General features: G+C 46.5%; 1 protein-coding gene across 1 annotated transcript in view; it reads right to left on the bottom strand.

The window, feature by feature from the left end:
- Positions 1-14,781, bottom strand: part of SLC35F1 (solute carrier family 35 member F1) — a 390,439-nt gene extending 375,658 nt beyond the window's left edge. Inside the window, exon 1 of the mRNA XM_025422847.3 lies at positions 14,591-14,781. Coding sequence (XP_025278632.1) covers positions 14,591-14,766 — 176 coding nt within the window. The 5' untranslated portion in view covers positions 14,767-14,781. The remainder of the gene's footprint in view (positions 1-14,590) is intronic.
- Positions 14,782-16,011: the final 1,230 nt, after the last annotated feature.

Genomic DNA, 16,011 nt, shown 5'->3' with positions numbered 1-16,011 from the left:
GTAGACTCTGGCCCTTTATCTGCTTCCCCAGTTGCAACCAAAATGGAGGAGAACCCTCAGGTTCTCCTCCATTAAACCCAATGAACTGTTAAACCCAATGAACTGTTGTCTGGTTGTGACAAAGGGAAACAGGAGATAACAATCTGGTAAGAAAAGGTTTTTGTGGGGTGCCTAGGTGGCTCAGTCGGTTAGGCTCCCTCTCCCCTCTGCTTGTGCTCTCTCTCACCATCTCTTTCTCTCTTAAATAATAAACGAAATCTTTAAAAAAGAAGAAGAGTTTTGTCTTGTATCTCAATTCACCAACCCATAGCCCAACAAACTGCAGTCCTGGCACAGCAGCCCGTGCTGCATCCATTCCCTTTTGCATACTTTATATAATCACCACTTTTGACAAATTGATATCCAAAATGAGTGATCTGATACCCATTGCTATAAATGCTTTAAATGGTGCTTTTCTTCTGTCATAGTCAAAGGCATACTCTCAGGTTGCAATTAACTTTGAGGCTAGGGAGGTAATAATTATGGTCTCTTTGCATTGGACATAAATGAGTCCATTTATCAGCATTAGAGTTACAAATGATCAATCTTCTAAAAGCAGCGCAAGCAAGCACCTCACTGCCTATATACTCCTTTAGGATCAAGAGCACCCAGCTTTCAGTAGGGAAGTCAATCCAAAATGCATGTATCCCATCAGGCCCAGGAAATAATGGGAAGCATCAAGGTAAAAAGGATTGTTTTCAAAAGGAAGGACAAGGAGGAGGAAGAGGGCAGGAGGAGGAGGAGAAGAATTTCACCTGAAAGACACAAATCACACAAACTATTAGAATCACAGTAGGGAGATAAAGGTAAATTTTTAAAGTCACCCAACTCATTATCACCCGGAGCACGGAGTGTGGTAATAAAACTATCCATGGCTAGGGGAAATGTGGGATGCGTGGGGAAGAATTCTTATGGGGTGGCTGTTCTATAGGCACATTCACCCTTTTCATATACAGCTAGCTCATAGGTAATTCCACACTGAATATTTTTATTTTCTTAGATGATATCAATTCAGTATGGCTCCAAAATCTTCTTCAACCAACTCTCAGCCAAAAAAAAAGGGGGGGGGGACATGGTAAGGATATCTGAGGACTGTTTTTAAACTATTCTAATAGAAAACGATCATCTACCAATTGGTTTGTATGTGTGTTATCATAAAAAAAAAACAGCAGAGCAAGACAGAAAGAGACAGACAGATGGATAGACAATGACTGATTGCAAATAATATCTAATATACATTACCTGCAGAGCAAGATACATAGTATATTATGTTCGATATTTATATACCCCAGAAAGATTCAGAAAGGAAAAGTAGGAGACCAAGATAGGGTCAGGATACCATGGATTGATCCCATCTTCATTTCATTTGTTTGTCTTATCTGGGAACTCATTTTGCCAGACATTAACCACCCTAGACATTATGCTGAGATCTAGAAGCAGCCTTAAGAGGTGACTGGGGGAGCTTTGGTTACCCAATCCCTCCATCAATAGCTGGGGTCTCTACCGATAAACACTCAATCTTAATAATTATTGTGTTCTTGCTCTGCAAAGTCAGCTTCAAGACGAGTCCCCTGACCCTGCCTCCCAACCCTCTCCACCAGCAATTCCAGAGCAACCACTGAATGAAGTCACCAGACCACGAATGTCACTCCAGCGCTCACTGGGTGCTGGTGGTAGCTTGTGTTTGGTTGGTTTGCTCCATAACTAGCTCAAAACCGCCTTGCGCTATTTTCAAAGACGGATCCCCTCCTATCAGACCGGCTTGAATCCCACCGGCCAAGCCTGGCAGCCCTGGAGGGGCAACAGTTAATTTTGTGGAGCTGCAAGGATCCCTCCTAGCTCTCTGTGAGGACACACACGGCCCAGAACAGATCCGCCTCCCCCCCACCCCCCACCCCCCTTCCTCTGTCCTCCCACACACACCTGCCCCCACCTCACAGCCTCCCTGTTTGCAAGCAGTCACCTGACCCTGGGATCTTCCGAAGCCCCTCACCACCCAGCGGCCTTCAGAGCCGCCTGTGAGGCTATCTGTTGAGGAAAGGGCCCTCTCTGAGAGCGCAGTGTTTCTCCTGCCTACAGCGGGATACAGATAGGGACAGAGACTCCAGCCATCCCCGGGAACCCAGTGTCACAAAGAGCTCCTCTGATCCCGCTGGCATCTGGGCTTCCCCTCATTAGCACATTAAAGCTGCTCTGTCCCTTCCCTCAGAGCCGCTCTGTCTGTCCCACTGACGGCCTCTATGGAGCCTTTTAGGCCCACGCTCATTTAGAAACCTCCCCAGTTCAAGAGGCACTAACCCCTTCCCGGAGCCTGTCAAGCCCCTTCACAAACCACAGGTACCTCCGGAGCAGTCTCACTCTGAGAGGCGCGGCCAGACAGCGGGACAGACGCCGCCTGCCAAGTCGGTCTTACAAGAAGAGGCTTTCTTAAAACAGAACAAAAAATATATATATTTTTAATTATATCTAGCTTTCAACAAAGAGTACCCATTGAAGTAAACAGACTTGCGCTTTGTTCACAGACGGGTGGCTTCCCCTTCAGATTCTGACTGACAAGGCTCAGGAGGAAATCCAGCAGGGCCCGCGCGGCCTGCACTCCGGTCCTCACACGCGGGAGGCGGCGGGCAGCATCTATCACCGGCCTGACGCCGGCCGAGCCCTGGAGAGCCTGCTCGCCTTTGGATTTTGTGACCGGGATAGACCACGGCGTGGCGCCTGGCCAGCATTCCCAGCCCGCAGCCCGGATGTTACTTCATTTAAAAATCCCCCCCCACAAAATGCAATGGGAAACGAAGGCCTAGGATTATTTTAACTAGTTTCCAAGTGAGGAAGTTGAGGCCCCAAACTTACGTCAGTTGCCTCAGACGGAGCATGTATCAGTCACATTCTGAAGGGGACACCATCACGCCAGTGGCCCAGACACAAAAATCTCTGAGTGACTTTTAATCCCCTCTTCTGTCTCTCCCACCTTATTACCCAATGTAATCAGGACCCAAATCCTACTGAGCTCCCCCAAATATGTCCCGTACCAATATCCTGACTTCTTCAAAGCTGAACTCACAGATGGTTGTTGCCGGCCGCGTCACTCGGGCCCAGATCCGTCGCTGAGTCCACCCTACCCAAGGCAGACTTCTTTCTGCCCATCACACCCCCCACCTCATCCCTTCTACAAACATCAGGCACACAGCGCTGCCCCTCAATCCTACTATCCTCCTTTCGTATATTCCCCTTCTGACTCTTCAGAATGACTGCTGCCCGTTTCCCTCTGCACAAATGCCCTGCAGGCCTCCCCCCACCCAGCTCCTCCGTTCCCAATGGACATCCTTGCCTCAGAGCTCTCAGAGAAAGCGAAGCAGCCAGCCAGGAACTGACTTCTATTCCCATCACCAAACCTACCAAATCTCCTTCCTTCATGCCCACAGGTGCAGCTCCGCTCTCGTATCATGGACAGTGTCCTGGTCCTCTCCAAGGCCAACCTCTCCCCCTTGGATCCCGCCATCTTACCTTCTCAAGGTGTTCCCTCCTTCCCTCATATGCAATTTTCCCTTAACAGCATATCTTTCCCGTCAGCGCACAGACCTTTTGTGTTATCTCCTCTATTAAGAGACTCTCCCTTTGCCCCTCATTAGGGCAAAACTTCCCAAAAATTATGTTCTGTAGCCCTCACCTCACTTTCCCTCACCAGCCATTCCATCCAGGCTTCCCTGTGCACCTCCACTCTGAACCTCTGCCTTTCAGGGCCCCCAAGGTTTCCACATTGCTGAGCCACTCGCTGCCCATTTCTCTGTCCTTCCCTTAATTACCTCAGCACAGGGCACCACTTATTTCCTCCCTCCCTCCTTCCTTCCCTTAGGCTTCCGAACACTACACCCTCCTGTTTTCTCACCTACTTCAGACCACTCCTCCTCCAGTTCCTTTGCTGGGTCCTCCTCCTCTGACTCAGAGGCTGATGCACTGCCCAGTTTGACCGTGGGCTGCCTCTTGTCCTCTCTCTACACTTTGTCTCCAGATGATCTCATCCGGGACCACCCTCGTGACTCCCAAATGCAAATCCCCAGCCCCTGCGTTCTCCCCAGAATCCCAGACTCCAGCTGTCACTGCACATTTCCGCTAAACGTTTCTAACTGAACTTGCTGGAAGTCAATTCCTGACTTTCTCCCATATTTGTTACTCCCCCTGTCTTTCCCATCTTAGACCATGGCAGTAGCACCTTCACTCACCTGGTTTCTCAAGCTCCCCAAGCTATAATTTTTCTTTGTTTTTCCCTGTGCAGCCTCATCAAGTCACTCATCTAGTCCCATGGACTCCATCTCCCAACGCAGGTCACTCCAAGACACAATTGTTTCTCTCTACCACCATTGCTACCCTCTGGTCCAGCCTCCAACATCCCTTTCCTCCAGGAACCACTCACCTCTCCCACAATCCATTCTAGCTGGTCTTTAAAACATTAACCAGACTACTCTTTCACTGAATACCTTCCAGTTGCTCCCCCATCCCACTTAGAATACAGCCCAAGCTCATCTCCTGACCCCTGAGGCCCTAAAAGATCTTATGAGTCCGTTCCCCAGGAGCTCTTCCCCTCCTCTGCTCACTGCCATCCTGCACTCCTGTCTTCCTCTCTTTCAGCACACTATTCCTGCTTGTCTCATCTTAGCATCTCTGCCTGGAGTGACCTTCGTGTGGCCAGTTCCTCCTGGCCATTCCGATCTTAGCTTCAATGTCACCAGAGAGAGAGAGAGAGGCCTCTTCTGATCCCTCAAGTTAAAGCACCACCCACCGGCTCTCTGTCACCTCCCTCCACTTTAATCCTCTGTGTGGTATCTAGCACAACTGGATATCTTTCTTAGTATTTGTTCATTGCCTGCCCCAACTCCAATGTTGTCACCAGAAGAGTGAAGATCTCTTATGCCTTGCTCCCTGCAGTATCCCCATTATCCACATGATGCCTCTTACCTGGCTCGATAATTATTTGTTGAATGGTGGCACAGCTCCTAGTCTGTGCTCCTCAGAGCTTGAAGGGAAGCCCTACCAGTGGCTCTGCCACTCAGGCTAGTTACCCTCCCTTCTGTTACTTAGACCTAGAATATGCTCTTTTTCACTTTGTGATCCCTGAAAAGTAGCATCTCCACTCATACCCCATTCCGGGATGCTGTGCTGTACCACCCCTCACTTTAAAAAGTTATCCTGCCCAGCATTTAAGGTGGGAGCCTCAACCCAGGCTGTTTGGGTTAAGCCCTTGATACTTAATGTAGCTCTCATCAGTGTCTCCACATCACCAGATTTCCAAGGCCACGACCAGCACCAGCCTCATGCCACCACTATGAGGAACCCCTTCTCCATGATCAGATATACTTCCAGACTCACTGTTGAATCCAGACTCACTGTTGTCCCCTCTTGGATATTGGGCTGGGACCAGTGCCTCTCAAACTTTCTACCATAAGGTACCAGTTGCTTCTTTCAATTCCTTGCAGGTAATACTTTTGAAAAATGCAATTTTAAAAACCAACTGCTGGAAAAATAAAATGACAAAAAACAAAAACTTATCAGAATACATGACCCCATTTTTAATATTACAAGGAAAGACATAAAAGTTCCATCACATATCTATGAATATTTCTAAATGCTCACTCTCGATTTCATGTTCATGTCTGCATTCTGGTTACACAGTTTCTGAATCAGCGCAGGTCCTGGGACCACAGTCTGAGTAGCTGGCTGCTGTCCTCCTGGCTGTGTGTCTAGTTCACGCAACACCTTGTGTCTCTTCTGCCCTGATGAGCAGATCCCTTCCTTGAGGCAACTTTTAAATAACCTTTCATAAAACAAATACTAAATAACCACAATGTTGCAGACACTGTTGGGTACTTTCTCCAAAATAATCTAATCTTCCTTTTCCTGTTCTTGGACCAGATTCTGTCCAAACCACAGAACTTCCTTCTCCCTGCCTCCATCCCATTTAGACTCTTTTCTCCTCGCCCCTAAATGGCTATGGTAGCTCATAACTTGTCCCCCACACCCAACCCCTCCCCTCTTCATCAGTCCTACAGACTGGGTTCAGAATATCATGTTTAGGCACATCTCTGATCATGTCCTTTCTCTACTCAATAACCTGCAATGGTAATAATCCACAGAGTGAAGTCTAACTCCTTATCGGAGCACCTAAGGGTGCCCATTGTCTGACTCCATCCTACCATTCCAACCTTACTTCACTCTAGACCTTCTTTACCCCCACATAATATTGTCAAACTGGACACTTACTATCTCACCCGATATTTGGTTTCATCCCTTCTACTACCCCTCTTCTTCCACATGGTTCTTTCCTATCCATCTGTTATGTGTATTGAAAGTTTATGTCCCCTCAAAGTTCATGAATTGAAGCCCAAATTCCCAATGTGATGGTATTTGGAGGTGGGACCTTCAGAAGGTAATTGGATTTAGATGAAGTCACAAAGGTGGAGCCCCCATGATGGAATTAGTGCCCTTATAAAAAGACACAGGAGAGGGATTGCTCTCTTGCTCTACAAATCAAAGATATGAGAAGATGGCTGTCTGCAGGTCAAGAAGGCCACCCCCAGACACTAAATCGGCTGACACTCTGATCTCAGACTTCCCAGCCTCCAGAACTGTGAGGCATAAAAGACTATTGTTTAAGCCACCTAATCTATGGTATCTTGTTATAGCAGCCCCAGAAGACATTATCTCTCAATGCCAAAGGTAAATGCCATCCCTGAACCTTCCCACCCTGTTACCAGTCTAGTGTGGGCTCTCTGTCCTCTGTAGTCCTATAAAAGCACTAAACTATATGACCACAAATATTGGTTTTTCTCTCTCTCTCTAACAGGATGATAATATAACTACTTTTATTATTATAAGAATAATGTGATATAAATTTTATAATATAAAAATATATACTTTATAATGTAAAATTTAAGAATTTGATCCATTGTCTACATGCTGATTTTAACTCAAATACTCTCAATAGATTGTATCAAATTATATAAGAAAGCATGCAGTCCTTCCACTAACTCATCCCCATGCTGTTGTCATATTTTAAATCTCTCTTACCTGCAACACATGAACATGTATCCAAGGTCCCTCAAACCTGCGTATGCATCTGTCAGAATGTTAATATTGTCAGGAAACTCTCTTTTCTTTTTTTGTTTGTTTGCTTATTTTTAGGAAATTCTATTTTCCTGATTTATATGGTATTGACCTTTGATAGGCTCATCCTGTAATGGCAGAATGAAATTCAAATCTATTCTCCTTTTTCCCCTAACATTCTTAAGGTTGATAAACATTAATGGCTATTCCTGATTTTTTTAAAGTCTTAGATGAAACAAATTGTATTGTATTCATCAAGAAAGATCGACCTCTGGACTCTGTGTACACTTCAAGTAATTTTATTATGGGTTCAGTCTTCCTCTTGAGTAGTCTGCCTAGAGGTGAAACAGCTAAATTATGGGGGGGTTTTTGTACACCTCTGTTAGATCAGCTTGAAAATCTAATCATTTTTGATAGGTGATGTATGTTACTGTTATTTCTACTTTACTTAAATTGTTCCCTTGATAAATTATCTTGAAAGGGTAATAACAGTTAGAAACTCTACCAATGGTACCCAAGAGTCCTCTTCAGCCCATACCTATCTGGTTCACTACCTTGATCCTGCAGTGCCCAACTTATAGGAAGAACTCAATAAATATTCATTGAATAAATGAATGAATGAATGAGAAATCAGTAAAGTATTTGTCTTATACAATAGATCAGTACTTTCACTAGCTCAAAATCAGGGATGATTTAGGAATTGTAGCCCTGTAATTCTAAATATTGACATAATTAGATTGATGTGGTTTTTGTAAAATCCCATGTTTATTCAGTTCATCGTAGGTTTCCCTAATTAATTTGTTTAAATGGCAAGAATTTTTGGTATATAATATCAGAACTTGCAAAATGGTACTTTTTCAAGCATCACAGAGTCATATACATAAATTATCATTAGAGAAAGTTTAGAATTTAAATCCAGTAGAAAACAATATTTAAAAAATTTTAATGAGTATTCTTAAACAAATTACATTTATTGCCATTGACTGGAGCATGACATTTTTCTAAGAAAATATCTTCTAAAACATATTTATTTTTATTGTTTTCCTTGGCATTTCCTATGAAATTTCTTCCTAACTATTGTGCATTCAAGTAGTCCCTGTATAAGGTCAAAACGATAGAATGAGAAGTTCAGCATGGATTGCAGAGTGAACAATTTATTTATAGGACTTTAGTATCTAGGCATCTGGAAACATATAATTAGACATTACTCATAAAAATTCAGGTTATAGATTATAATGATTAACTCTCAGTAGCAGAACACGTGTCATGTTACCCAGTTAGATTCTGAGGTCCCTCAGGCCAAGAATAATATTTTGTCATGTATGTGTCCTCCAGAAGAGGGCTCAACACTCAGTAAGAGATTAAGAACAAATAAGCACAGAAACATCAACTGGGTATAAAAGCAGTCAATGGAATGGAAGAAAATATTGGTAAATCATATATCTAATAAGGGGTTAATACCCAGAATATATAAAGAACTCCTACAACTCAACAACTAAAACAAACAAACAAACAAAAAAACCAAATAATCCAATTTAAAAATGAGCAAAGGACTTAAATCAACATTTCTCCAAAGAAGACATACAAATGGCCAAAAAGCATAAGAAAAGCTGCTCAATATCATTAATCATTAGGGAAACACAAATCAGAACCACGATGAGACATTATTTCACATCCATTAGGATGGCCAATATCAAAACACACACACACACACAAAGTAACAAGTATTGGCAAGTACGTGGAGAAATTGGAACTCTTATACACTGTGAGAATGTAAAGTGGTGCCACTGCTATGAAATGGTGCCACTGCTATGAAAAAATCCAAGAAATAAAAATAGAATCACCATAGGATCCAGCAATCCCACTTCTGGGTACATATCCCAAAAAATTGAAAAGAGGATCTTGAAGATACATTTTCACACTCATGTTCATTGCAGCTTTATTCACAACTGCCATGGGATGGAAGCAAGCTAAATGTCCATCAACGGATACATGGATAAAGTAAATGTGGTATATACATACGGTGGAATATTATTCAGACTAAAAAAGGTAAGAAATCTTCTCACACGGTGGTACAACGTGGATGAACCTTGAAGACATTATGTTAAGTGAATCAAGCCTGTCATAAAAAGACAAATACTACATGATTCCATTTATATGAGGCATCCAAAACAGTCAAACTCTTAGAAACAAAAAGTATAAAGGTGGTTGCCAGGGTCAGTGTGGGAAGGGAAAAAGGGGTGTTTAATGGATTCAGTTTCAGTTTCAAGATGATAAAATTCTAGATGTGTGCTGCATGACAATGTGTATACAAATAACACTACTGTACACATAAAAATGGTTAAGATGGGGATCCCTGGGTGGCGCAGCGGTTTGGCGCCTGCCTTTGGCCCGGGGCGCGATCCTGGAGACCCGGGATCAAATCCCACATTGGGCTCCCGGTGCGTGGAGCCTGCTTCTCCCTCTGCCTGTGTCTCTGCCTCTCTCTCTCTCTCTCTCTCTCTCTCTCTCTCTCTGTGACTATCATAAATAAATAAAAATTTTTAAAAAAAGGTTAAGATGGTAAATTTCATGTCATGTGGTTTGGCCATTAAAGATAAGAATAAACGAATGTATACTTGTATGTGTTTGCGCCTCAGTCAAGAAATAGGCAAAATATTTGTGAGGTATTTCTCCACGTGGCTACTGGAGTTTAACTTCCTAAGAATACTTTTTTTAGAAACATAATCAAGAATTAATGTGCTTGAAAAATGTACAGTGAATGCTCACTGGCCTGAACTCAAACAAATGAGAAAGCTAAGCTAAAACCTGGTGGTGGTATTCTCACATTCTGCATTCTACTTTTATGAGAAATGGCAATTAAATAATAAATCAGCTCTTGCATTAGATAACCTTAGAACTATATGAGCAGCCAACTCAATTTCCTATATCATCTGCATGTACAGCAGTGTTTGGTAAAAATAGACTTCTATTATGATGACCCTGAGACGTTGAAGATCTTGAAAGGAAAATTATGCAAAGAGACGTCCATTTTCTTACACATTACTTGGAAATGTATCATCTCTATCCCACATAAACCAAATATTCCTTTAATATAAATGCTCATTTCTCCAAGCCCTCTGTATAAAAAATAAGCATACGGGATGATCTTTTATTTTCATAATTTTGTCCTCTGGTTAAAAATAAATGCATCCTTCGACATCTTTTGTTTACTACTGATCTTAGAAATGTCTGTTTTTGATCACACCACCCGGTTCCATTTGTAATATTGTATATCAGTTATACTCATTACTAGTTGGTCTTCCCTTTTGTTTTGACATCTGTTAGAAGCAGCAGCTTAAGAAAGAGCCTCACTATCAATTTTTCAACAAGAGCTTTCTGACTTGATAAAGGATCATCTAAATTATGTCTTCATCAACTGTACCTATTACTTAGTTCAAGCATCATCCTGTTCCTTGGCAGCCATTCTGTTAGTTTACCATATTCTGTCCACCTTATTTAATGACTCATGATATATGTGATATGCACATATTGTCCTATCTTACACAGGTAACTTCCCATGTTGATTTTATTTAGGCTTGCTACCAACTCTCTATGTATCCTCCTTAATGTTTCTTGGTTTTCAATTCAAAAATTCTTCAGACGTTTTAAAATTAATAAAATGAATCAAAACGTAAATTGGAAATCGGTTCCAAATCAAACGAATGGATGACCCAGCGTCACACTAGTGGATCCATTTTAGTGATTAGATATCCCTACTACAAGACTCGAAAAGGCAGAAACCCCTTTGTAACTTGAGACAACACAATGAATGTCTTGTGGGGAAGAAAGTGGGTCAAAACTAGAAATTCACAGTCATTTTTGTTAAGATCTGAAAATAATATTCAACTGGGAAAAGATAAATAAAACCATACACATGCAAAACACAAAACAAGCAACTACTTGTTTTTCACAAACATTTCATTAAGTGATCATTTTAGAAGAGTAAATCTCTGGCTACTCTATAGACTAGTGTCTACTCCTCTATCTTTCTAAGAAATCTACCAGGATTCAGCAGTTCTTGTGAAAGTGTCAACTGTTGCCCTTGAGATGTTTTCTTTTTTTGTCATATACTGCTTGCCCATGACAGGGTAATAAATATTATTCCCTGCTAAGAAATAAATGAGGAAGAATTTGCCATATGTTTTCCTTGCTTGAACTGATACATTATTCTAAACCCTTGAGAATGAAAGAAATAACAATTATCTCAGCATTGGAATCATCTTGGATTTCCTGTGTCCTACTGCCAAAACAATTTTGAATACCACAGGGAGAAGAATGTGACACATCCCATTAACTGATTTTTAAAAATTACCTGGCACCTCCTTTTTCATCAAAATCTTGGATACTATTAGATCCTAATCTAATTGCTTTACAGAAAGTGAGTTATCAATGAGATACCCAATTGTCATGTACAAAATGCAGCAATCCAATTCTACAAGCTTATAAAAATTGGGGGGGGGGATGCTAAGGAGCTATACTGAGGAAAGTAAAATGATGCAGGACAACGTCAGGCAGATTTCACTAAGGTAACACTACATTTTCATTCTACGCTTCTTGAGAATAAGTTCCTACAATTAATTATTAATCAGTACTTTTCTTTTTACCTATCGCTGGGTAGATATAGATAGCATATGTGTTTGCATTTCTTCCTCTGAGTTGGCAGGTAGCTATTGTTACAGACTGCCACCAGTGGCAAGCAAATCGTGGGGCTTACGTTGCTCATAGTCTGTCTAATGCTCTCCATCTCACTGCACCATCCTCAGACTGTCAGCACTGCCCCTTTGGCCCAATGGGATGCTAAGAGCTAACTCACAGTGGTGCAATGTCCCATTCTGTCACTGAAGAGACTACTGGCCAGCTCACAGCAATAGAATGCTGCCAACCATAAATCTGCATGCCAAAAGTTGGAGGGATATTTTTTTATATTGGCTCTAAACTTCCAGATTTGCAACCTCACTTTCTGCTAACAGCTAACTTGCTGCATGCCAGAAGCAAATGAAAAAAAGCAACTGAAACCCAGAGGACAGTAAGTTGATAGGGCAGTGCAGGTAAAGGCTACAGAAATATTAAGGAAAAATGAAGAGTAAAAGAAGAAGAAAAAGAAGGGTGATAAAATGATCATAAGTTTTGAGAAAATGGACAATGCTTATGATTTGGCCCCAGTGGCCCAGCCTGATAACTATTACTGGCTAGATCCATCATACTTGGAGGGTTCAAACTAGAGGGGAGCCACAGCTAAATGCTGGCACAAGATCTCCAAAATTCCAGTTTCCTCCCACGCTGTTGCTTGTAGAGCCCAGTCACTCAGCAGCCACTACCAATGGCCTCCTGTTGACATAATCAAGGCGCAGAAGCCAACCTCATCAGCATGCTAATGAAATTATTCCATTGAGATTTCTATATTTAATCTTTTTTTCAGTCTCCGTACCAAAGATGCTCCTTCTCAAAAGAAATCTTTTCTTCTCTCCCTTGAAGGATAAGGAAAGACCATTAACTCAATACAAAATACTATGCTGAAAATTCTCAAGAATTCTGAAAGACAACTAAACGTTTTAGTTGAAGTGGGAAGGCTACTACCCTAGGTAGGTTCCCATTCACAGACGCGCCTGTGATGACATGTCATTGACCCAATCTTTCCATCTAAAGTCTTCCTCTAAAAATTGGGACTAGTACAGCTCATGTCACGCAGATCACTGAAGGCTTAGTAAAACACAAAGTTCTACTCTTGATGTACTTAGGACTTCATTTGCTTGCGATGCTCCCACAGACCCACCTCAGGCAACAAAAATCCACTGAATGCATGAATTCATGCAGAGCTTTATACTCGCCCAAGTATTTTCTTTAGTATTATCTCATGACAAGAGCAGGAAGACAGGTATTATAAAACACATTTTACAAATGCAGAAACCGAGACCCAGGGAGATGCGCAGCTCTGCCCGGGAGCCACGTGGCTAGTTACTGGCTGCTGAGAAATGATGACAACCAAGTCTCCTCGGTGATCTTTTTATTCCGGACTCTAAGACTCATTAAATACCAAGAAACAATCTGCACGGAATCAAGAATAACTTATACTCAAGGAAAGAAAAATGAACGCTTGCACCAGGTTTTTTTTTTCCTTCCAGTTTGATGACGGACAGTGATATTTAACATACTCTGCTTAAAAATCTAAACATCCAATGCCAAGATATTTACAATTCAAAAAAAAAAAAAAAAAAAAACCCAGAGGTGTTCATGAGGACTAGGAAACCCACATACTATGTACCAAGCCAGCATCTTCTTGATTTACTCTGGTCGCTTTTAAAATGTAATATTCTGGAAGGTGTTGTCCTAAGCTACAACTTGGAGGAAAGTAGAGGCTTGACTTCCTATTACCAGCTCATAATCTCCTCCAACGTGAATTTCTTGTGGTGTGCTAGTACATGGAAACCTACTGAAAGCTCGCATACACGTCAAGTCTTCACTAGGCGACTCGAACGGTTTGGGATTTGTTATACCTGATTTAAACCATGCTCCAAGCTTCCACTTCTGTACATATTTTTTGCTCCCACTACAGCTTGCAGCCCCGCGGAGTCCTACGCAGAGCACCGCCGCGCAGAAACCTGGACGACCAGGGCGACCTTAGGAGTCCCCCGCACGGATGCATCCAGAAGGCACACACGCACTCGAATAAAAACACGCAAAACCAATTACCCGATTTTTCTTTTTTTTTTTTTTTTTTTAAGCGTCAGCTCTCCGACCATTTCAAGTTACTTAAGTAGAAAAAGTGCCTTTCACCCAACAGTTGCGCCAGGGCCCGCGTCTACGCGCCAACCCGGGTTCCCCTCCTAGAACGCCTCGTCCTTGGCGCGTCCACTGCGCAGGTCCCAGCGCGGTCTGCGCTCGCCTCCCCGGGCTCCGGGCCGCCCCCGCGCGCACCTTCCTCGCAGGCTCCTCGCGCCCCGCCTGGGTCCCCCCGGCCTCCAGCTCCGCGCTCCCGGGTCCCCGCGTGCGCGCGGGCGAGCGGCCACCGGAGCGTCGGACGGCGAGCAGCGGGGCCCCCGCCCGGCCGCCGCCGCGACCCCGTGCCCCGCGTGGAGGCGGGAGACCGCGCCTTCCCGCCTGCGCCCGGGCCCCTGGGGGGTCCGTCCATCCCTCGCCCCGCGGTCCCGGGGGCGCAGAGCCGGGGTCGAGCGGGTAACGCGATGTGCACGCGCGGGGACGCGGCGCGAGTGCGGACCCGCCTCTCGGCGAACTCCCGCCCCGGACCCGCCGCGCTCCGCTCCGGGACGAGCTGCCACGGCCTCCCCGCGGGCTCCGCGCGCACCGTCGCCGCGTGCCCTGCGACCCCGTCCCGAGGGGCCTCGGGGCCGGGGAGGGGGAGCCGCAGCCCGCGCCCCGCGCCCCGCGCCCCGCGCCCCGCGCCCCCGCTCACCTGTTCAGCACTTTGCGGATCCTCTGGCGGACGCCGGCGCGGGAGGAGGCGGACAGGCTGCCGCCGCCGCCGCCGCCGCCCTCGGCCGGCAGGTTCTCGATGGTGCTCACCACATGGTTCGGCGGGGCCGGCGGCGGCGGCTGCAGCGGCTGCGGCGGCGGCTCGGCGGGGATCATCGCGGCGGAGGCGGCGGCGGCGGCGATCAGAACGCGGCCGGGCGCATCGTGCGCCGGCTCGGAGCCCGGGAACGCGCAGGGGAGCCGGCCGGGCGGCCGCGGCCCGGGGAGGCGGCGCTGCCCGCGCGGCGGCGAGGCTGGGGGGCGCGGGGGGCGCGGGGGGGCACCGGGGACCCGCCGCTGCGGCCGCCGCCGCCCAGCCCGCCGCTCACTCCGCTCCCGTCCGGGTGCGCGCCCCTGTCTCGGCCGCCGCCGCCCCGGCTCCTCCCGAGCCGCGTCCCCAAGTCCTGGCGCGCCCGCCAAGTGGCCGGGGAGGGGGTCGGCTCAGCCCACCCGCGCGGAGACCGCGGCTGGGGCTCCGGGCTTCGCGTCGCTCCCTCGGCGCCCCGGTCCCCGCACGCCCGGGCGGCTGCCGTCTGTGTCTCCCGGAGTGAGAGACCGAGAGTGAACCCGGAGAGCCGGGCGGGGGCGCCGCGGCGGCGGGAAGGGGGGCCGGGGCGGGGACACGCGCGCTCCGTCCTCGCCAGAGGGCGCTCCCGAGGCGCCTCCTGGCCGCGACCCTCCCCGCAGGTCCGCCCGAGGCCCTAGCGCGCGGTTGCGGCGATTGCTTCGTTCGTTCGTCCGTTCTTTCATTCATTCATTCATTCATTCATTGCTGCCGTGAGGCTTGGGGGGAGACCCTCCCTCTCTGGTTTGCGGGGGCTCCGCGCTCCCGCCGCCCCGCGGAACCTTAGCACCCCCTTCCCGGGACAGCGCCAGGGCCCCGCCCGCCCCGAATTAAACCCCCGGGCTCGAGTACCCTAACTTACTGCCCCGTCGCTCACCTTAACGGGCCCGGGGGAAGTGGGAGGAGAAACAACTTCGCACGAAGAATTCATTCTAGAAACTGGAGAGAAAGCACGCCAGGCCGACGCATCGCTCGGCTCGGTGTTTGCAGCGCCCTGCAGGGAACGTAGGCAGATGCGCCTTCCAGCTGCGCCTCTGAAACTTGCCGGCGGACCCTCCCGCGGCGACCTGGCGCTTAACGCGCTGAGACACAGTCTCCTTTGTGCACGGAGGCCACGCGCGCCTTTCTCGCCCGTGGTGGTGTAAGAGTTAAAGGAGGCAAACCACCCAGCAGGGGGCCCTGATGGCTTCTTCACTGGGGCTCCGACCAGAGCAGCTCCACTCCCCAAAGGGAGACAAACCCCTGAGAATCTGGCACAAAAAACTTAGACCTAACACAAGACCGTATTTCTCTCGAAG

Source organism: Canis lupus, chromosome 1, assembly GCF_003254725.2.
Source record: "Canis lupus dingo isolate Sandy chromosome 1, ASM325472v2, whole genome shotgun sequence".
NCBI classification, from domain to species: Eukaryota; Metazoa; Chordata; class Mammalia; order Carnivora; family Canidae; genus Canis; species Canis lupus.
Note: the sequence above shows the minus strand (reverse complement) of the source record. Positions and strands in the feature narration are given on the sequence as shown.